Raw genomic sequence first — 23,551 nt, forward strand, 5'->3', positions numbered from 1 at the left:
AATCTCAGCTTTCAAGAGGGATTTAGATTCTGGGTTGGACCCAAAAAAAATTCTAAAAAGGTTTATTCACAATAAATGATTCAGAGAAAGAAATTCATTCTAATTTGCTTCCCATCCTTAATGTCATGCCCACCCTTGGACATTATTACAGTCACATTCAAAGAACGTCCTCATTCAGACAACAAGCACCATGACCTCCCCCTCCCCTTCCACTGCAGTCACGAGCCTGCGCCGGGCAACCCCGCGTGCACGCCGCGCTCGCTCCTGTTGACACGTGTCCACCTCCTGGTTGGCTCCTCTGATTTGAACCCGCGTCGAGGTCGCCCGTGCGGGCGAAGCAGCCAATCGGCGGCGGCCACGGTATGAGTCGGGGGCCGTGTCGAAGCGGAGCGTCAGTTGCCGGACGGTCAGCGCCAGTGGGGAGACACCACGGCTTCGGATACACGGCTTGTGGGGCTGACACAGCGGGCGGGCGGGCATCCTTTCTCGAACCAGTTACGGCAGGACGCAGCTCCGGTGAAAGATGAGGCCCGCCGGCGGGGAGACGGAAGTTCTCCGTGGACTAGGTGAGTGTGGGCTGGACCGACTGTACTCTTCTCCCGCTCCAGCTTTCCCCATCGTATCTGGGCGTTCAGGGTGTTGGCAGAGAAATCTGTGTCTATTGTATTTTGTGGTAATGGATGCAGATGATTTTTGCATCTTAAACTATAAATAGGGTGTAGAAAGTTTTTTTTGTCTTGAGACCATATTTTTTTTGGCTAAGTGGAAGGAGGTGACCGTGATTTCCCTTTGCTTATTAGGGTACAGTTTTGTTTTTCTGCAATCCAACCAGGAAAGTGTGCCACTTTCAAACCAAACTTAAGTGAAATGTGATCTCTCAATTGGAGATTTTTCTTCCACGCATGTTTTGTGGTTGGGACTTTGCAGATTATGCATGCCCACTGGTTTGAAGTAGACTCGCCTGTTCACTCTTGGAAGCTATGCTCTGAGTTTAGTAACTTGAGAGCAGGTGGCTTTTGAGCAATGTTATTGGTTAACTTCAAGTGAAGCTTTGCAAATACTTGAAATCTGAATTAAGAATCACGTTTGCACGGTGTGGAAAAGTCTTTTGGCTTGCAATATTTGTGCTGACTGTGTACTGATACTAATCCTATTTATCCACTTTAGGCCTTTTCCTATTATGCTTTCGATTGGCTGCTTAAATATTCTGAGAATATCCCCATCGCTGTCTCAAGTACTGCATTCCAGGTTCCAATCCCACTGTAAAATTCTCCTCAAACTCTTGTACTACAAATCAAAAATGCTGTAAATTCATTTGTTAAATGCACCTGTGAAAATAAACTAATTTAATGTTCTGTATCGGGGTGGGGGGGAAAGGTTGACCCAGTCATTTCATTGGTGTTGCCTGATTGGAATATTCCATGCTTTTAAAGTTTTATTATAAAGGTTTTTTAAAGATTGTTGCAGTTACCATTGTTTTCCTTTGTAGGGTTCCTTGGCATGTTATTTGTCACTGTCCATGCTCTTTACTCAGCAAGTGATGATGTTGTGGAACTTTCCCAAAGCAACTTCAATAGGGAAGTCATTCAAAGTGATGAACTATGGTTGGTGGAGTTCTACGCACCATGGTAAGTTTAACAAATAGATTTGCTGCAGCTGAATTGGTCATGTCATTTTGAGATACTGAACACCAGAATTTATTGTCATGAACATAATTACAAAATTTGTTTTGTGGCAGCTTTACAATGCAAATATTGCTATAAAATTGCATTTAAAAAAAAAAAAAATAAATAAATAAAAGATCATGAGGTATTGTCTGTGTTCATTGTCCATTCAGAAATCTGATGTCAGAGGGGAAGAAGCTGTCCTTGTTCTGCTGGGTGTTTGTCTTTGGGCTCCTGTACCTTTTTCCCTGATGGTGGCACTGAAGAGGGCACACCCTGGGTGGTGAGGTTTCTTGAGAATAGAGGCTGCCTTCATAAGACACTACTGCTTCTAGATGTCCTTGATAGAGTGGAGCCTGATGCCTGTGATGGCACTGACTGAGTTCACTCTAGTTTTTCTTTTCCTGTGCATTGGCACCTCTATACCAGAGTATAGAGTACTGATTCAACCAGTCAGAATGCTCTCACTTGTAGAAACTTATGAGTCTTTGGTGACCTGCCAAATCTACTCAAACTCCTCACAAAGTATAGCTGCTGGTGATCCTCCTTCATGTTTGCATTGACGTGGAGGCCTCAGGACAGATCCTCAGATGTTGAGACCCAAAAACTTAACCCTTTTCTACTGCTGACCCCTCAATGAAGACTGCTTTATAATTTCCCCTTCCTGAAGTCCACAATCGGCTCCTTGGATTTGCTAATGTTGAGTGCACGGTTGTTGTGGCACTACTCAACTAGCTGATCTATCTCCCCCTGTATGCTTCCTCATTGCCATCTGTAATTCTGCATACGACCGTGGTGTTGTCGGCAAATTTGTTACAGCATTTGCTGTTCAGTTCTCTAATTCTATGGTCAATCCAGAGAGTTTAGTTCATAGTCTTATTTGATATTGAATAGTCATGTAAAATATCTTGTATAGATGAACTTAACATTTTTATCTTAGTTGTGAATATTGTTACCTATTTTCAAATGAGTTATAAAAATGTTGTATTCCAAATTAATCAGTCTGCTCATCAGCTGAACAAAATTAACTGATTCACAAAAACCTGGAACTGCTGCATTTTGGATTTAAAACTGAAATTGTAGAAAGAGATTGAACTAATTCTACTTGTGTATAAAATATCAAAACCTAGAAACCGCACATTTTCTTTGAATTAAATTTGAGGTTCTCTTGCATCCACCCTTATGTTTCATTAAGATTCTTGTTCTTTTGAACCCCAAACACTAAAGTCAAACTACTCAGGACTTGATCAGGCTCTGCTATATGAGCATTGACAAATACTCTGATCCATGCACACAACTAAGTATGTACTATACATTTACAAGAATAAACTCAGTTGTGCATTCATCTTTGCCCATTTCCTCCATCAAAGATTCTCTTGTCCCAGCTTTCTTCAGTGTGCCCTCTGCTTTAAAATTCCTCCTAATCTCCCTCAATGACATTCATACCTTTAAAAGTAATCCACTTTCCCATCCTTGCTCCTAATGCTTGATCCCCCTCCTGTGTACCATGCTTTATACTTGCTGTTTTATCTGGCCATCTACTCTCAACCTTCTACCAATATCTATCCAATACTTAAAAATAGTTGTGCAATGGATAGCTTCCATTCCTCATTATGAAGTTTGGATTGAAAACGTCAAGATCAAAATGACTCCAATAGTAACAAAAGTCAGTGTAACTCAGAAACCTGGATATTTTTATGTTTGCTTGCTGCTCTCTGACAAAATTCAGATTTATTGTCAGAGTACATACATGACATTGCATACAACCCTGAGCTTCCTTTTCCTGTGGGCATGGCAGAATTACCACTAATTGGTAGTGCAAAAAAAGTACAATGTACACATGTAAACAAAATGTAAACAAACAGTGCAATACAGAGAGGGGAAAAAAATTAAGTGCAAAATAAGAGTCCTTGAATGAGTCCCTGATTGTTTATTGTTTAGGAGTCTGATGGCAGAGGGGTATTAGCTATTCCTGTACCTGGTGGTGCAAATCTTGTGGCACCTATACCTCTTTCCTGATGGTAGGAGCAAGAACAGAGCATGTGCTTGGTCGTGTGGATCTCTGCTGGCAGATTTCCCTGTAGATGTTTTCGACGGTGAAGAAGGTTTTGCTTTTGATGTCCTGGGCTGTGTCCACTACCTTTTGCAGGGCTTGACTCTGAGGGGTATTGGTTCCCCATACCCCTGCATGATGCAACTGGTCAGCGCACTTCCCACCACACATCTGTTGCTAGGGTTCCAATGTCCTACCAAACCTCCGCAAATTGCTGAGGAAGAGATCACCAACTTAAAGAACAAGGTGGTCACAACAGCAACCAGAAGTTCAAGTTCAACCTCTGAGAGGATTTGTGGTCCCCACACTTACCACATCAGCACCTCCGAACTCCTGAGAAATTATTTTGTAAGTATTATATTGCAGACCTGCAATTCTCCATGAAATATGTGGGACTGTGGATCCTCAACCAGATCTAATTTAAGCTATCAGATTCTGCACACCACCTGAGCTTAAGTGTTGGAATCTCAGTTACATTCAGCTGTCATTGGGCTTCTTGTGGTAGAGCAAACACACAATTTGTTCACTTCTGTTTGCTTATAAATGTACAAAGTGTCGCCACTAGCCCATCGGCTCTTTTGAGAGGAGGAAGAGAAGCAAAAGAGTCCCTTCAGAGACATTTGAGTGTTCATGTATCCCACCACGTCTTCAATGCTGCAGCCATTTGCACTCTCATAACCTCAGTGACCATGTGGCCTCATCTGTTCCTGTGGTGAATCCAAATTCAAGGTATTCAAATCCCCCTCGGCCCCTTTCTTGGAAATCCCCCTCGGGAGCCCGACTCCCCATCGGAACCCTCATGAATCAGTCTGTATAAAATTTCCTTAAAAATACTTTTTCTTTCAGGTGTGGGCATTGTCAGAATTTGGCCCCAGAGTGGAAGAAAGCTGCATCAGCCTTGAAGGTTGTATTTTTAAAAAGCTTAACCAAGTTGGTTTGTCAGTTAAAATATTTTCACTTGAGTTTTCCTAATTAACAACAAATGCTATTTCAATTTTTAAAAATTGCTTTTCTTTGGAATTGTATACCAACAGATATTCAATTTGAGTAACTAAAGTTTGACTTTGCTAAAGGTTTAATAAATTGTTAGGTTTGGAAAATCTTATTTGCTATTCCCAATTATAGTCTTAGGATCATTCATAGTCTTGTTAGTGTTCTATTTGTTACAATGTTTGTATACGCTTCAATTTATTTTTCTTTATATTAATTTTCTCTTTCTTGCCGGCCATGTTTTAGTGTTTGTTGAGATTAAATTTTGTCATTCATTATTTCAAAATTACTCAAGTTTTATCCTGATTTGTTATTTCAAATAATGTGCTGTCATGTGTAAGAATTTTTTTAAAGACAACATTTTGGGAATTTTCATTTAATTTGCAATGTAAAGTGATAAAATTGTAACTTTGCTCTAATGTTGCAGGGAATTGTAAAAGTTGGAGCAGTAGATGCAGACAAACATCAGTCTCTTGGTGGGCAGTATGGTGTTCAGGGATTTCCAACCATAAAGATTTTTGGATTAAACAAGAACAAACCTGATGATTATAATGGTAAGTTGTGGGGAACTCTTTATACAGAAATAATCATTGCTTCTGATTGAAGCAATATGCTTTCTACTGCCATTAATGAAATGTTAAATGTTTTTGAAAAGATAATTCAGCCAGCCCAAAGGACTCCAAAACCCAGCAGCAATAGATACTCACCATGACAAATGGTTCTTAGACAAAAGTTGGTTTGAATTATCCTTAAACATGAAAACAGAATCAAACTTTAACTTATCTCTTTTTAACTAACTTAAATTAACCCCTTTCTAATTCTAAGCGCACATGTATGTAATGTGTGTGTAAATTTTAAGAAAGTTCTTTGGTTCACAGTCCAATCTCACTTCTCATTCTTCCAAGTTCTCTGGTTGCAGGCAATTCTTATATGTGCACAGAATTTAACATGTATAAAGTTCACCAGGCTTTGGTGCTCAAAAGGTAAATGGTTACCGTTCAGGAAGGTTCTTGTAGGATTTGTAGAGAGAGATGTTTGGTTCCAGGATTTCCACAACTGAGGTACTTCCCTCAGTCACCTCAGTGTCTTGCTGATGAAACTTGTCCCATCAGGGTTCTCCAGATAATAACCCCTTTCTTTCAGGTTATCACAGTTACTTTCTGTTTCTCTTATTCCAAGAGAAATACTAGACGGCTCATTTTCTCCTCTTGCATGACACACAAGAGTAGACCATCCTCCACTCTGGAGCTTCTGTTTCAGTTCCAAGCTTCTCCTGGCTGACACTGTTCGTCTGTCTTGACCTCCAGCAAACAATTGAAGTCCGTTTTCTGGGTTTTTTTTTAGGTAAACAATAACCCATTAGTGACCTTTCTGTGATCACTCCAAAACTCTGCAAAGAACTATCAATAGACATCATATCTCCTGCTTGTTTTAAAGACAATAGATCATTTATTTCCACAGTTTCTGTAAAGCACTCATAATATGAATTCTCCAGTATTTTCAAATAAGATCTGTTTTAAAGTGTGTATATATGTAACCTACTCTACTTTTCCCAATTTATCTCCCAAAATTATTTCTATATATTCCGTCACAATACCATAAAATTTAAACTAACAATCTAGCTAAATTATAAGAAAAAGGCATTTAAGAAATGATTATTCATATTTTGATGTGCTTTTAATAGTGACTATGATTTTTTTTACAGTTTGGGTTGGTGACTAATAAATGTTACAAGGGCTTAAAAATTAAAGTCTGGTGAAGTGGAATTTCAGGTCTAAGAATTTAATTTCTGTATTGTCAGTGGTGCTGATTTTCATTACGTGCAGGTGCTAGATCTGCCCAAGGAATTACTGATGTAGCCCTTAACACTTTGCGGTCAATTGTCCGGGATAGACTTGGAGGCAAAAGCAGCTCAAGTTCTGGCAAAAAGGTAAAATCTTTAACTCTTAGAAATGGGCACTTGTGATAGATATTTAATTGAAAGCCAGTAGACAGACGAATGTTAAGTTGATATTATCTATGAATGATGATTTTCAATGGATCTTGCTTATGAGGATATTATTTCTTTTAATCAGCACTGGAGGAGATGATGTGTTCAGAAAAGCAGGACATCTGTTAGTGCTGTGATAACTGTGCAAGAATTAGCATTGGTCAATACCTACAAACAATATAACATTTTTGGAAACACTTGGTCGATCAGGCAGCTTCTGCTGGAAAATGGATTTATATTTCATGTCAGAATTGGGTCAGAAAGTGATGCATTGCAGTGAAGATTGGGAGAAGCCTGGATTGAAAAGAAATACCTGTAGCAGATTGGGAACAAAGTGGTTGTGGGACAATTACAGTGAGGAAAAACTAAACACCTCTGATCTTCAAGCAAGCCAGCTTAGCCTTTCTGTGCAGTGACAGGATTAGTAAGAAAAAGCAAAGTGCTTTTATACCCTCTCCAGGTCTTTCTAAAATAGGTACTGCAGCATAAAAAGATGGGGGTCTTGGGTAAATCCTTTTGGGTGGGGAAAATCTGAAACCTGGGCATTTTGCTTGAAATTTGTGTATTTGGATAAAACAAAGTATTTTGAGAATGACTGTGTGCTTTAAAGGTCTGTGAATTTTTACCTTGTGTTAAGATGTTTGTTTTAAATCAAACTGGAAAATATCCTAGTAATTGTCTGTAGACCAGTCATGGCTTGAACCTTCTGTTAACAAAAGAATTCTTGGATTTCTGGGTGAAGTAACAGAAATACTCTCATAATCAAGATTTTATTATTTCACTTTTAATTATTCTCTGGTTACAGAGCACTGATAGTAAATCTGGTAAAAAAGATGTGATTGAGTTGACGGATGATACATTTGATGCAAATGTGATCGGGAGCAGTGACATTTGGATGGTGGAGTTCTATGCACCGTGGTGTGGGCACTGCAAGAGGTAACTTTCTCTCACCATGGATACACTTAGAAGAAATGTGCTAGGTGCAGTGAGATCTGATAAAATCTGTATGTTGTACTGTATTTGGATACTAAAAGAATGTCAGTAATTTGCAGGTTTGATCGCTTTGGGTTCAGAGCGACTTTTCTTAGACTCCACAGAACTAATGCTCATATCACTATCTGGCATGGCAGAGAGACTCTTGCCTTTGCTATTACTTTAGGTTTATTTTCGATCCAATTTTTGAGGGTATTTTTTTGTATGGGCTCACTTAAGATTGCCAATCTTTACTAGATTAGATGTTCTGTGTAAGATGATTGGGGTGAACAAAATTTTCCTGAGTTAGTAAAAAGTTACATATACTTGCGTAAGATGGCCTTGTGCATTATTGCTGCAATTGAACAGCTGTCTAACATTTGCCTTCTAATTTACCTGAAGATATTTTTTTTTTAAATTTTTATTTTTCACACCATAAACCACATTGATCAAGATACATACATTTTCCTTTTCAAATATATACAGTGTCGTTTTCTCCACCTGAAGATGTTCTTGAGGTAAACTTGTGCCTATAAAGCTAGATTTCAAAAGGGAGTCAATGTAGGAAAAGAATGGGTGGGTTACCAGAGAAAAGATGGATCTTTGGTTTTGGAAATCCTAAAGAAAATTAAATTAGCTGACTGTTGGGTACACTAAAGTTAAAAAATGCAAAAAATGAGAGGGTGCCAAAGTAAAGACAATTCTAAAGGGAGGAACATGGAGAAAAGATATTGAGAACCTCCAGGAAAATAATTGTGAAATGTAAGATTAATTATAGATTACTTGCCTAAGTTTTCCTGTGCCATTTAAACTTAAAACCAAAATGGCAATAGCTGCTGTCCACATGTCCTGTTGCAGAATTGTCCAGTATGTTGGCTGCTCCCAACAGTGAATTAGGATCTAAACAAGTGCATTTTTTGTCAAGTTGCCCCTCCCTCGATAACTACAAAATGGTGGAAATGCACAGAAGGTCAAAGAGTATCTGGTGAGAAGCAGAAGTTCATCAGAACTGGGAAAAGTTAGACACTAGAATTTAGGACATGGCCTCAAGATTTGGGAAAGTAGATTTAAGACAGGTGAAGAAGTTTTCCCAGAGGATTGAAGCTGTGGAATTTTGTCCAAGGAACTTGAGAAATAGTAAGAGTAGGGCTATCGAGTCTGCTCTGCCATTCAATTAGATCATTGCTGATCTGATGATGGGCTTATCTCCACCTACCTGCCTTTTTCCCCATATTCATTAATTTCCCTATTTGTAGAAATCTAACCAACCTTGTCTTAAATATATTTACTGAGGTAGCCTCCACTGCTTCAATGGGCAGTGAACTTGATAGATTTACCACTCTCTGGGAAAAGCAGTTCCTCCTCATCTCTGTCCTAAATCTACTTTCCTAGATCTTGAGGCTATGTCCTCTAATTCTAGTCTTGCCCCCCCCCACCATTAGGAACAACTTGCCTTATCTTGCTATAGAGTTGCCTCAGTGGATATATTCAAGACATGGTTGAAAAGATTTTTTTTGGGTGGGGGGGGGAGGTGTGGTTGAATCTATGGCCATAATCAACCATGATCTTATTAAATGATGAAGCTGGCTAACCGGCCAGATGGCCTACTCCTCATTGGGGAAGGGGGTGATGCGGTCACGTGGGGAGGGGAGAGAGAGGGGGGGAGATGATTTGGAATGGGGAAGGGGGTGATACGGTGATGGCCTACTCCTCATATTCCTTGTGTTCTTATGAGTAAAAATTTAAAGATGAGGAGAATAAAGGGAAAGCAATAGTTGAGGAGCATCTACAGTCATTTGTATTTGAGTATTGAGGCACCATGGTTTAATGATTACTGTGCAGCGGCCCACGCATGGAGACGTGGACCGGCCCATAAAATGGCCAACAACCACGTGGACCTGGGGGTGATGCTGGCCATTGTCGCAAGTAATCTGCACGGCGGGAAGACGGCGAACTGTGGTGGGAACACCAACCAATCCCAGGCCAGCGCTCCGATGACGTGGTGGCCTGATTTCAGCGGCTGAGACCCATATAAACATGACGGGCAGTGCAATAAACCAGTCTCGACTTCAGTCAAGGCTTTGTGTTCTTCTCCATGCCCACATAGTATGAATGCTACAACTGCACACTCAATTGACTTAGAAATGTTTAAACAATGCTGTTTCTCTAAAATGGTGTTTTAAGTTGTTCATTCTGTATATGTGTTTTGATAGTAGTTGATGAATTGGATAATTAATGAAGCAATTGATGCACAATGCTATTTATTTGAATTGCTACCTTGAATATGAATTCTACATAAAATTATTTGAGAGCAATAATATAGATATGGTGCATTTTGATGATCTAAAGGTTAGAGCCAGAGTGGGCAGAGGCAGCCTCTGACATCAAAGTGCAGACAGCTGGGAAGGTGAAATTGGCTGCCGTGGATGCTACAACTAACCAGATGTTGGCCAGTCGGTATGGGGTAAGTGGTAAGAGATCTAGGTTCTCAGCACTTATAATGTTTGAACAAATGGAAATTTTGCTGTTTAAAAATGTTAGAATTTTTAATGAAAGCAATATTAGAATTTTTAATGAAAGCAATATTTATTTTGATACAAGCAATGTAGTTGAAAGAGCCATTAGTATGTTATCACCTATTGGATATTTTCATTGGAATTTATTATTTGATTTTTGGTAAAATTTATGTACATTTGAACAGACTTGTTTATAATGAACCTCAACTGATTATATAAACCCATTATTTGTTTTCCTATTGTTTTAAGATGAATCAAAATTTATTGTCATGAAATTTGGTATTTTCTGGCAGCACATTTATATTATAACCATCTTACAACATAACTTGAAAAGTAAGGCAGTATCTTTGGTTCATTGATTATTTAGGAATCTGATGGCGGCGGGGAAGAAGCTGTCCTTGTGCCATTTAGTGTTCATCTTTAGGCTCCTGTTCCTCTTTCCTGATGGTAGCAGAGTGAAGAGGGCATGGTCTGGCTGGTGGGGGTCTTTGAGGATAGAGGCTGCTTTTTTAAGAGCCACCTTGCATAAATGTCTTCGATGGAGTGGAGTCTGGTGCCTGTGATGACACAGGCTGAGTTAACCTTCTGGAGTTAATTCTTGTTCTGAGAGTTGTCACCTCCATACCAGGCAGTGATGCAACATGATACACATGTTGAGATTTACGAGAGAATTCAGTGACATTGCTGAATCTCTTCAAACGCCTTACAAAGTATAGCTGCAGGCGTGCCGCCTTTGTGATTACATCAACTTGTAGGCTCCAGGACACATCCTTGGAGATGTTGATACCCAAGAATTTGAAGTTCTTGACCATTACTGAGCCCTTGATGAGGACTGGGTTGTGTTCCCCTAACTTCCTCCTGAAGACAACAATCATCTCCTTGGTTTTGCTGACGTTGAGCACAAGGTTATTGTCATTACATCATTCAATGAGTTGATTTATCTCCCTCCTGGACGCTTCCTCATTGCTGTTTGTGATTCTGTTGACAATTTTGGTGACGTGGGTAAACTTGTAGATGGCATTGGAATTGTGCCTGACCCCACAGTCATGGATAATGAGTAGATCAGTGGGCTAAGCATGCATCCTTGGGGTGCGCCTGTGTTGAGGAGGAGACATTTCTAATTTGTACTGACTGGTCTTCTGATGAGAAAGTCAAGGATCCAGTTGCAGAGGGGAGTACAGAGGCCTAGAGTTTGTAGCTTCTTGAACAGCACTGAGGGAATAATGGTATTGAAGGTCAAATTGTAGTCTATAAGAGCAGCCATAAGTATGAATTGCTGTTTTCAAGGTAATCCAGAGCTGAGTGAAGAACCAGTGTATTTGCTGTGGAGCGATTGTGACGATATGTGAATTTCAGTACATGTTATGACCAGCCCCTCAAAGCATTTTATCACAGTAGAAGTTAGTGTTATTGGGTGGTAGTTGTTGAGGTAATCCAGAGCTCTTGGTTACCGACCGGAATGATTGATGCCCTTTTGAAGCAGGTGGGAACCTCTGATTGCAGCAATGAAAGGTTGAAAATTTCTGTGAACACTCCGGCTAGTTGGTTGGTGCAGATTTTCAGTACCCTGCCAGGTACGCCGTCAGGGTCTAAGGCCTTGCGAGGTTTTAACCTAAAGTAATACATTTTTAATCTTAGATTCGTGGATATCCCACCATTAAGATATTTCACAAAGATGAAGATACTCCTATTGATTATGATGGTGGACGATCGAGAGGAGATTTTGTGGTTCGTGCTCTTGAATTGTTTGCTGAAAATGCTCCAGTTCCAGAACTGAAAGAGGTAAGGAGTAGGTAGGGAAGTACAACTAACTGTCTTGTTCCACCAAATTAGATCTCTGATCTATCTAGTTTGCAATTGTAATTACTTGAATTGGAATCGATATTTTTATAACACCCATGTAAATGTTAAGTGGTCAGAACAAAACTGCAGCAATTGTTCACTCTTGGAGTAGAAAGTAATGAAAAGGTGACCATCTTCAGAGCCAGACTCTGATCAAGAATAATGTTCATTGTTTATAGTTCAGGGCTTGCCTTCCTTTTGCAGGGAATGGAGTATAAAAGTGGGACCTTGTGATGCAGCTGTACAGGGCTTTGGGGAGACTGTATGAGGAGAACTCTGTGTGGTTCTAGTATCCCAACAATGGGAAGGCTATCAGTTATTTGGAAGTGGTGCAGAGGAGATTAACCATGATGTTACCAAGACTGGAGGGCTAAAGCTATATGAAGAGATTGGATACGTTTGGTCATTATTCCTTTGAGCATAGGTACTTAAGGAGTGACCTAGTTTTTTGAATCACGAAAGACAAAATAAAGTGAATGCTCAATTATTTTTTCCAGGGTAGAGAATTCTAGCACTAGAGGGCGTAGGTTCAAGGTGATAGTAGGGAGATTTAAGAGATGCCCAAGGGAAAAACTTTTCACTCAGGGGAGTTCATATCGGGAAAGAGCTGACAGAGAAAGCTAGAGAAATGGGTGCAATTACTGTGTTCAATGGACCAAGAGCAAGCAAATGGGAATAGCCCAAATAACCCAACTTGGTTAACATAGACGTTGGGCTGATTGGCCTGTTCCATATTGTATGGCTCTAGAAAAATCCAAAAACTGACCTCTGCATTTGCATAAATAAGATCCCAGATGTCAAAATGATAATGCAAGAGATTTTAAATAACATGAACACAAGGTAAGTCTGCAACAGAAGCAATTCAAATGTGTTATCCAATGTTTGAATTAAATTTTAAGTTGGATAACAACAAAGTCGTGATGAAATATATTAATGCATGAAAGTAAATTTTCTACTTGTTTTAATATAGATTACTGATGAAGATGTACTCAAGAAAACTTGTGATGACCATCAACTATGCATTGTTGCTGTATTACCACACATCTTGGACACTGGTGAGCTTCAGCTGTTCATATTATTTTATGATGGAGAATATTTAAAAAGTTTGAGCTGACACTTCAGTGTAACCCATTTTCTGAATCTGAAGATTGACGATTGAAGTTTAAGCATTAAAAGCTGATGGTTCTACATTGTGGAAATGTTGAATATTCAGATAAGAAAAAAAGATACCTCCATTGTTTACGCATAAATTTTTTTTTTAAAAGAAATCTTGCAACATTGAGTCCAATTGTTTAGGATTTGACTATTTGTTTTATCTGTTTACAGGGGCGTCTGGGAGGAATGATTATTTGAAAGTAATGAACGCTATGGGCAACAGATATAAAAAGAAGTTCTGGGGGTAAATAAAATTCAGATTTATGAATGTTGCAGTAGATAGCTAGATGATGAATGCATGGATAATGTATATAAAAAAAAATTAAAAAAAATTTAAACATTTAAATAGAGGCATACCCTGTATAACATGGTTAATGTGTTCCAAGCAAGTTCAGTGCTATGGAAAACTGCACTGTTCAAAGCATTATGTGTTTCAATTCTATAAAAGGGATGTACAAAATTGATCTTTATTGGCAATAAGTAAACATCATTTATTTAAAAAAAATATTTACACTAGAGAAAATGGAAGAATATCAGGTTATAAAATAAATATGGACAAAAGTGAGATGATGCCATTAACTAATTTTGAATATGAAAGATACCAAAAAGGAAGTAAATTTAAATGGAACATGGATGGAATAAAATAACTTGGAATAGCAACTGACAATAACTTATAAAATCTGTAGAAACTAATTTATCTTCTTGGAAAGCTAGAAAGGGACCTGCAGAAATGGAGAGACTTTCCAATCACTTTAGTGGGAATGTTTAATTGCGTCAAATTGAAAATGATGCCAAAACTGCAGTATCTTTTTAAATGGCTGCCTATTCTGATACATAAAAACTTGTTTAAAACTACTAAATAATCATATTACAGTTCTTGTGGAATAATAAGGTACCAAGAATCGCACTGGAAAAACTGACATGGGACTATGGGCTGGGATATATATATATGTATACACTACTTAGCTGCAGAGGCTAGATTTCTGGCAGCCTTCTTCATTGAAGACATTTTCCCCCCCTCCCCTTGGATTCAGGTGGGAATGTACTCAATGGAGGAGGGGGAAGCAAAGGATTTTATCTATAAATGGAATGTCATCACTAGAAAAAAAGACAGATAATCCCATACTAATACATTTGATTAGAACATGACAAGAAATTAATGAAAGTATAGGGGGGGAAAAAGTAGGGAATCAGTAAAAGCACCACTGGAAAAAGGTATTATTGCCTATGAACATGAGCAATAGAATATTAAATTCATGGTATGACAAAGGTATAAGATATTAAGGACTGTTACATGGAAGAAACTCATGTCCTTTGAACAATTAGAACACAAATACGGAGTGGCCAGTCGGACCACCTTCTCTTTTCTCCAGTTTAGATCTTAAGAGAAAGATGGGAACCAACATTGACCGCACCTGAAATTAGTGAAACAGAATGAATGGGCTGGATGGGGAATACAGCCAAATTTGCAACAAAAATGTACTATGCTCTCCAGAGCAAAAGTGCAAAACCAGGATTACAGAGGTCAAGGGAAAGATGGGAGTCGGACTCGGGTGTGGTGATTTCAGAAAGAAATTGGTCCGATCGGTTTAAGGACAGCGTGACCTCAATTATAAATGCAACATATGGATTGGTTCAGTATAACTTTTTACACGAACTATATCTTACCCCACAGAAATTGCATCGATTAAAAGCAGAAATATCAGTTGTGTTTCAGATGTGGGACTGAGACATGAATTTTGTTTTAATTCTGCTACGTGATCATGCCCGAAGATGAGGCCATTTTGGCAAGACATCACAGAAAAATTGATCAGCATAACAGGAGTGGCCTTCATGGGTGACCCAGAGCTGTATCTACTAGGAAATTGTAATGGAGAGGCAGCGTATACCAAATAACAATTTCTAAAATGCTGGGTGCAGGAAAAGTCACCCTCGCAGTGACATCACTGTGTTGCCTTGGTCTTCTTACTTTTGTTCTGCTCCTCTCCTGTTCAGAGGACACACTACCTGCCAATCAAGGTCAAAGACTCGCCCCAAGCCAGCAAGGTGACCCTTATGATTGGCCCTCCTAAATCACCAGGTGCTGCAGTCCAGGCAGCCTACCCAGACTCAGCCCTGACCTTCACCCAAATGGCCCAGGTGAATATCCTCAGTTTACCCCTGCTGAAACCCTGCACTTGGCTTCAAGCCATTGGTCACAGCAACCAAAGGGGCCCACATTGACCCTTACGATTGGCCCCCAGGTTTGTCTCCAGAACTATAAAGGACCACGTGCTCTTGTTTTGCTTTGTGGCATGTAAGTAGCACCTTTCACACTGGATTGGGGTGAGTCTCGAGGCTAGGTAGCAAGAGCCGTGTCCGTATCGGTCAAGGGGTAGGGGCACGTAATGTCACCTTGATCTGATTGTTGAATGTGTATGCTCTTGTAATTACCCCAGTTTCTCCCTTGTCATCCAAACCATATATTTACCTCCTGCGTATTGTATATGTAGGTTTGCTTAACCATATGACCCTGTTGTCTCATTTCCATCCCTGAAATAAAAGTATGCTTTATACCTGCACTTTGGTCTGGTTCTTAACCTATGGGACCTACACAAACCCGAACAACAGTAATTTTGTGGAAATGAGCAACAAATTGAATAAATTTCAAATCTTATTTATAAAAATAGCACTGGCTATAGCAAAAAAAATATTGCAATCATTTGGAAGTCCGACTCCCCTCTACTTGTAACACAATGGACTGCGGAAGTAAATAGCTATATACCTATTGAAAAAAAATCACATGTTTAAAGAATAAATATGAAATTTTTATAAAGATCTGGTAGCCATACCTGGACTACATAGGGGCCCAAATACAGTAATAAGAAAAAGGTCAATAAATGCAACTATTATGTATATTTAAATGAGATTTTCCCCAATTGCATTATATATATATTACATGTATATAAAAAAGTATACAAGCTCCTCTGATGGTGTACAGATTCATATGTATGGAAGGGAGGGACTGTTTTTGTTGTTTATAAGAAAGTTCAATATAATTTGATACTGAAAAATTTATTGTATATCTTTGGGAAAAAAAACAAAAGAAATTCCAAAAAATTAAGAATGTTTGTCTAATATAAATTTGTCAAGTTGCTCAAATGAGACTTTCACCAAAGTTAGATCACTACCACTGAAACTATGGGTCAGAAATTTCAAACAGCATTATCAAAACCTGCGCTTCTTGAAGCAGTGTTATACAGGGTATGCTTGTACATTAATAGTCTAGCTGAGCAGTTGCTATTTATTGTGTTCTCTAGAATTAAAAACCTGGGAATTTTTTTTTCTTTTATTCAGTTGGCTATGGACTGAAGCTGGTGCGCAAGCAGAACTTGAGGATTCTTTGGGTATTGGCGGTTTTGGTTACCCAGCTATGGCTGCAATTAATGCCAGGAAAATGAAATACGCTCTGCTGAAAGGTTCTTTCAGTGAACAGGGCATCAATGAGTTTCTGAGGTAAATAGGCATATAATCGTGACATTGAATGTCAACAGTTTTGTGTCTGAAGGCTGGACTGATTCTGGTTTCTATAGATTATTGTCAATCTCTGCAGGGATGAATATAGGCTAAAGAATTGCTACTAATGATAAATTTGTCATATTTTGTATCATTGATGCTGCTACAAGCACTTTTTAGAACTGTTGCAGTGCAGAGTTCATATACCTGAGAAATACTCATACAGTTCTAGTGGAATAACTTGTCTCTTGCTCTTGTTTAGGTTCTTGTGGAGGGTTTTTAATTAGTTTTTTTTAAAAATAGGAATCCATTTTTTACTTGTCTACACTATAGCAACCCTAATTTCACAATTCTGGATCTTTGGTAATGTAGTTGCTCTTAGGAATATGCATGTAATATAAGCTAGTCCTTGAATAATTCTCTAAAGTTCTGATTCTGTTCTTTATTGAAATTCTCATGTCTTTTATTAATTTAAAGGAGTGATCTAACCAAACTTTAACTGTTTTCTGACAGGGAGCTATCATTTGGGAGAGGTTCAACTTCTCCTGTCAAAGGAGCTGCATTCCCCAAAATTAACTTGGTAGATCCATGGGATGGCAAGGATGGTCAGGTAAGTTGATAACTTGACGATCTATATTTAGATGACTATCTACTTTTAGATGAGAAGTTCATTCAATTTTCAGATATATCTGCAAACCTACCCCTTGAGCTCTTTTATACTTTTAATTTTAAATGCACATGGCTGCACAAAAATTGCCAGGGGCTTTGACTACTGTGCCATCACATACCACAAAAAAGGTGAAACTTGAGATTGAGACCAAGTGTGTACTATTCTCAAATTAAGTTTCATAAGACAATTTGTTGAATTGAATTAAGTCTCCATTTGCAGGGTCTTCTCAACTCAAAGCTCTCTCCCCATGAGATTTTCTGGTTTTGGTTTATTCCTTGAAGGGCTCTGGTCTGAAATGATGGCAGTATATTTTTATCTCCTATGGACACTGAAAAAACCAGCTGAGTTCCTCCAGCTTTTCACTGTGCTTTTACTACAATCACAGCATCTGCAGACTTTCAGGTTTCACTGTTTATTTCCTCTGGCACTTTTCAGATTGCGCTTGATGGGAATTTGATGTCATAGCAATCATAATTTTACCTTCTGAAAAGGGGGCTGATTCTGGGTTATTGTTTTTCCTTGTAAGTGTAGTCAAGCTTGGATAAGGGAGGGATTTTAGATTAATGTATTAATAACTTTTTCAGTTCACAGCTTGTTTAAAATTGAATGCATATTATAAGTTATCCATGTAGGAAGCAAATGTGACTATTTTTCAAACTTGTATGAATAGAAATTAAATATGGCTCCTAATTGATCAGTGCACAAATGAGAGAGGCAATTAAAATAAAAACACAATGCTGGAGAAACTCCGCATGTCCAACAGTATACTTTGTTCTATAAAGATACATAAGCAACATTTTAGGCTTGAGCCTTTCAAGGTATGAGCAAAATGCAGGCAGGTATTTGAAACATTGCATATATATCTCTTCTCTATAAAGTATTTGGCACCTTCCTACATTTTATTATACCTTGATGAAGGGCTCAAACCTGAAATGTTGGCTATGTATCTTTATCTTTGGTATATAAAGTACATTATTAACCTGCTGAATTTCTCAAGTATTGTTTTTTTTTACTTCAATCACAGTGTGCAGACTTTGTGTTTCTCTCCTGAGAGGCAATTAGTCTTTTCAACAATATGGCACAAACTGTCTTCGATAAACCCACTAACTTTCAGTTTCCTTGACTCTTCCCAAACTCTTCTGTAAGGATTCTATTATTTTCTCTCAATTCCTCGATAATCTGCTTCCAGGATGAGACCTTCCATTCTAGTTCATCTGAGTATGTTTTCTTCCTGAAAACTCTACTGCCATTAAACTCAGCCCTCATCTGCATCTCCTCCATTTTCTGCACACCTGCCATAGCCTCTTTCCCATTAACCCTCTTCAGACATAGCAAGGACTACATTGGAGAGACTGAACTCTGATTGAGAGATTATTTCTTTGAGCTCCTTTGCTGTGTCTTCTTTGGCTTGGCTTCGCGGTCGAAGATTTATGGAGGGGTAAATGTCCACGTCAGCTGAGGCTCGTTTGTAGCTGACAAGTCCGATGCGGGACAGGCAGACGCAGTTGCAGGGAAAAATTGGTTGGTTGGGTGTTGGGTTTTTCCTCCTTTGTCTTTTGTCAGTGAGGTGGGCTCTGCGGTCTTCTTCAAAGGAGGTTGCTGCCCGCCGAACTGTGAGGCGCCAAGATGCATGGTTTGAGGCGATATCAGCACACTGGCAGTGGTCAATGTGGCAGGCACCAAGAGATTTCTTTAGGCAGTCCTTGTACCTCTTCTTTGGTGCACCTCTCATGGTGGCCAATGGAGAGCTCGCCATATAACACGATCTTGGGAAGGCGATGGTCCTCCATTCTGGAGACGTGACCTACCCAGCGCAGTTGGATCTTCAGCAGCGTGGATTCGATGCTGTCGGCCTCTGTCATCTCGAGTACTTCGATGTTTGGGATGAAGTCACTCCAGTGAATGTTGAGGATGGAGCGGAGACAATGCTGGTGGAAGCGTTCTAAGAGCCGTAGGTGATGCCGGTAGAGGACCTATGATTCGGAGCCAAACAGGAGTGTAGGTATGACAACGGCTCTGTATACGCTAATTTTTGAGGTTTTTCAGTTGGTTTTTTTTCCAGACTCTTGTGTAGTCTTCCAAAGGTGCTATTTGCCTCGGCGAGTCTGTTGTCTATCTCGTTGTTGATCCTTGCATCAGATGAAATGGTGCAGCCGAGATAGGTAAACTGGTTGACCGTTTTGAGTTGTGTGCCCGATGAAGATGTAGGGGGGGCTGGCTGATGGAGGACCTCAGTTTTCTTCAGGCTGACTTCCAGGCCAAACATTTTTGCAGTTTCTGCAAAACTGAACGTCAAGCGCTGAAGAGCTGGCTCTGAATGGGTCTACTGTCACAGCAAAGGACCTCCCAGTGGCCAACCATTACCATTTTAATTCTACACAGCCTTGTATTCCATCTCTGGAGTCTCCAACCAGACAGCATCAATATCAACCTCCAATTTCTGTAAATTCCCCCTTGCTCTTTCTCTACCCCTCGGTCTCCTTCCCTCCAGCTCCCCATCCCCTTTGTTTTATCACAGAGCTATCCTTTGCCCTCTCTTCCTATCACTCTTGGCTTTCTTTTCTGCCCTCTTGCCTGTTACCCTGTACTCTTCCTTCCTCCTCTCACTACCTTTTTATTCATGTGTCTACCTGCTTTTTTTTCCCCCAGATTCCTTATGAAGGGTTTGGACCCCAAAGGTTCATTGCCTTTTTACTTCCTATAGGTCTTGAGTTTCTCCAGCACTTTTGTGCACTGCTCTAGATCCAAGCAACTGCAGATTTTGTTTAATTACGTGGTACAAAATTGAATGGTTTATTGGTCAGCTATGAGAAGATTTGAGTAGGCATAGAATGGAAGTCATGAAGAGGGTTTCATTAGAAAATAGACTATTTGGATTTATGTTTTTGTTGTGGGACTCAAATTGGTACTTTTTTTCATTGTCTGGTTATGTGACAAAGTTGTCATTTTGTATACAAATCAGAATTTTTGGAGGATTTATTTGAGATTACTTTAATATTGGATCCAATTTTTTAAATGGGGAATATTATAACTTTGACAAGGGATTTAAAAATGGATAAATTTCAATGTGAATTTATTCGTTTAGCTTTAGCAGTGACCAGGAAATGTATTGCGATTACATGGAAGAATGATATGGATTTGAATATTGGCATAATGTTTTGAAAGCTTGTGTTTGTTTGGAAAAGATTACATATAATTTACATAATTATTCTTTTTATGTGAAGATGTGGTCTCCATATTTGAGACCTATGGGTTTGGAGGTATAATAGTTATTTTTGGTGCTTTGTTTTTTAAATTGTAAATGCTTGACCCATTCTACAGAAGTAATTGTTTTTTTTTAAATCCCTTGTTAGAGGGTTTTTATAGAGGGGTAAGGGGAGGGAGGTATAAGGTTTTTTTTGGGGGATTGGGGTTTTTGTATTTTTTGTGTTTATAAGTTAGTATTTTATTCATAAATAAAGTTATTTTTAAAAAAAAATAGACTATCTGAAGTTATCTCCAATCCTAATGCATTTAATCTTCCGCAGTTGCCGATAGAAGAAGACATTGATTTAAGTGACGTAGATCTTGATGATTATGATAAAGATGAGCTGTGAATTGACGGCATTGCCATTGATTGGCAGACAGTACCCTCTATCTGAAGTGTTGGACTGATCACCTGTCTGCAAAGCCTTATTTCATCTTTTTGGCTTGCTGTATTTCTACTGTAATGTGTAAATAAGTTTCATTGGGGTTTTCTATTAAAATTGGATGTAACGTTTCAACTTTTTACATAAACTGATTTAATAGACCAGGCAGGTTGATGTTCATTATATGTACATTGTTACACTTGACTAACTATTTAAATGGATTCTTATCTCTTTTGGTGGGTTGCCGGGGGGTTAGGAGAGAAATGTGGTGCAAACCTGTATAATGTAATTTTGACATCCCTGCATGTATCTGAACAATTCCAAAGAATGTGATCTGTTCTATATATGACAAGTAAAATCATGGTGATTTTGCCATTAACTGGGATTGAGCATTTGGAACTTTGGATAGATGACACAATTTGGTGAAGATGGAGATTGTGAAAGTGTCTTTCAGAGAGCTGAGGTGGTTCAGTAATATTGGTTCTTTTTTTCTTACTGAAGCTATATTCTAGAGGCTCCTCCCTCCTTTGGAACACAAAAAAAACATGTCAAATTATTGTTTTGTACCTGATATGCAAGTAATTTAAATCAATGAATCGATCAACTATTATGGATACTGACCACAGAATTTGATTTGTGATGTTAAGTCATTGAATTTTGTGGTATATTTGTCATAAACTAGCACTAACGTTCATAACTTTGGAAAACTTTTTTGATTTTGAGAAATGAGACTGGCGTTGGGTTAGCATGTGGCCTTGGTTCAGCAAAAATTTCAAAAACGTTTTTTGTACTAGTTTAAATTAAAGAAAAGAATTCATGTGCATAAATTCTTTCCTACAAACTCCTAGATGATTAAAACCTAATTTCTACAGAAGGTCATGCAGGATAGCTTTAGTGTTTGAAACTTTCCTATTTATGATATTGGAGACCATCATTGGGCCCCTTTTCTTCAACTTGTTTCTTCCCATCAATTCCCCTTGGATTTTTTTTTTGTTGCTTGCAGGTAGAGGCAATTTGCAAAAGCATACCTTTTGGGATTAAAAATGGAACAACTGTGCAGACCCGCATTTGAGGGTGAGAACATGCACATTTATAGTATGTAGCAACATTGTGATTGAAATTTGGTTTTCAGAATTGAAGTATGTCTTATCCCATTAGATGTTATCTGCAGCTTTTGTGGAATGCAAAGATGACATTTTTTATCCTTTTACTTGGTACTGGCCAATTTAAATGCTATAATGTCTCATTTTAAGGTTAATAAGAGATTTGGGTCTTTATTTAACATTCAACAAAATTCAGTTAATATGAACTGTATGAGGCAGGGTCATACTTCACAAAGAAATTTAGAAACGGGCCTTTTGGTTCCAGCTTGGTTTTAAATTGTTGAATAATTGTAATAATGTGTAAAGCTAATAATCAGTAACACAACTAGATTGTGATGTTCATTTATTTTCATGGGGTCTTGATGGAATTGAGATTGATGTTGATGGTATTGAGTAAAGAGGCTTTCTTCTAAAGGGAGAGAATTCTAGATCTTCCAATAACTTAATTGAATGCAGACTTCTCAACAATCCTGTCATTTTCACAAATGTGTTTTCTGAAATAATTTACTTGGATTGAAATTTTCTATTTCTTTTAATTGCACATCACCTAAAACCAGATGTATTAATAACATTCAATGCTTCCTGGTTGGGGGGGGGGGGGTGGGGGGGTGGGGGGTGGAAATGTGAGCTGCAACTATTCCCCTTAATAAAGTGATTATTTTCTTGAGCCAGACCACTTTCTTTGAATATTTTTTAAAAATACATTTCACAATTTACTATTATTTTCCACACCAAGTTAGATGCCCATGACTTCATTTCTGGGTAACTTGTATAGTATAAAACTGGCATCCTAATCGAGCAATATTGAGGAAACTTGACAAGACTATGAAACTTGTGCTTTAATCCAAGTAGTAAAATCACTGATTTTTGGAATTAACAATTGAAGATGTATGAAATGGGAACTTGTTTAATTATGCTGCAGTTTTTGACCAGGCATTTTAACTTGGATTTAAAACCCAGCCATTGACATTTTTGCTTTGAGAGCAGTAAAGGTATATAAGCTCTTACAGAAATTCTTTTTTCAATTTTTTTCCCTCAGTAGTTAAGAATTTTCTGCATTTTACACATTTAATTCAGCCAATCTAGAAGTATTGAGGGTGGGAAAGAATCATTTCCTGACCTGCATCAGGACATAAGCATGAAAGGGGAAAAAAAAACCAGTATAAAGGGTGGTGAATTAAAAGGTTTTGGGAAATAGTGATTAAGTGGAGTTCAGTCCACACCCAGAAAAGCTATGAATAGCAGAGCTAGCTCAACAGGCCAGATGGCTGACTCCTGCTCACCTTTGTGTTCCAAGTTCTTCCAGCAGCTTGCTTTTTACATCACCCATCCTTTTGATCCCTGCGCTCAGGCTTTTCAAAATTAAGGATTTGCACTGGACTGGGTTTCTATATCACTCCAAATTTGAAATGATTGGAAACTACCATCCAAATTTTCAAGTAATAATGGCAGTCAAAAATTTTGGTGGCAGC

The 23,551-nt window shown here is 38.6% G+C and overlaps 1 protein-coding gene across 1 annotated transcript; it reads left to right on the forward strand.

Annotated features, from left to right (window-relative positions):
• The first annotated feature begins 314 nt into the window (after nt 1–314).
• pdia6 (protein disulfide isomerase family A, member 6) lies at nt 315–22,404 on the forward strand. Its single transcript, XM_069895532.1, has 13 exons — nt 315–566; nt 1,490–1,628; nt 4,564–4,621; nt 5,135–5,261; nt 6,534–6,637; nt 7,503–7,633; nt 10,019–10,133; nt 11,824–11,967; nt 12,998–13,082; nt 13,354–13,426; nt 16,519–16,677; nt 17,191–17,287; nt 20,875–22,404. Exons 1-13 carry the CDS (start codon nt 524–526, stop codon nt 20,941–20,943), a joined length of 1,344 nt encoding a protein of 447 aa, XP_069751633.1. The 5' UTR covers nt 315–523; the 3' UTR covers nt 20,944–22,404.
• The last annotated feature ends 1,147 nt before the right edge of the window (nt 22,405–23,551 follow it).

Source organism: Narcine bancroftii, chromosome 8, assembly GCF_036971445.1.
Source record: "Narcine bancroftii isolate sNarBan1 chromosome 8, sNarBan1.hap1, whole genome shotgun sequence".
Taxonomy (NCBI): Eukaryota; Metazoa; Chordata; class Chondrichthyes; order Torpediniformes; family Narcinidae; genus Narcine; species Narcine bancroftii.

What these genes read in the sequence shown, in the direction of transcription:
- pdia6 (XM_069895532.1), top strand. Translation starts at nt 524, where the DNA reads ATGAGGCCCGCCGGCGGGGAGACGGAAGTTCTCCGTGGACTAG. An exon ending in AAGCTGCATCAGCCTTGAAG is followed by an intron (nt 4,622 to 5,134) that starts GTTGTATTTTTA and finishes CTAATGTTGCAG; the next exon opens with GGAATTGTAAAAGTTGGAGC. An exon ending in GGGATGGCAAGGATGGTCAG is followed by an intron (nt 17,288 to 20,874) that starts GTAAGTTGATAA and finishes AATCTTCCGCAG; the next exon opens with TTGCCGATAGAAGAAGACAT.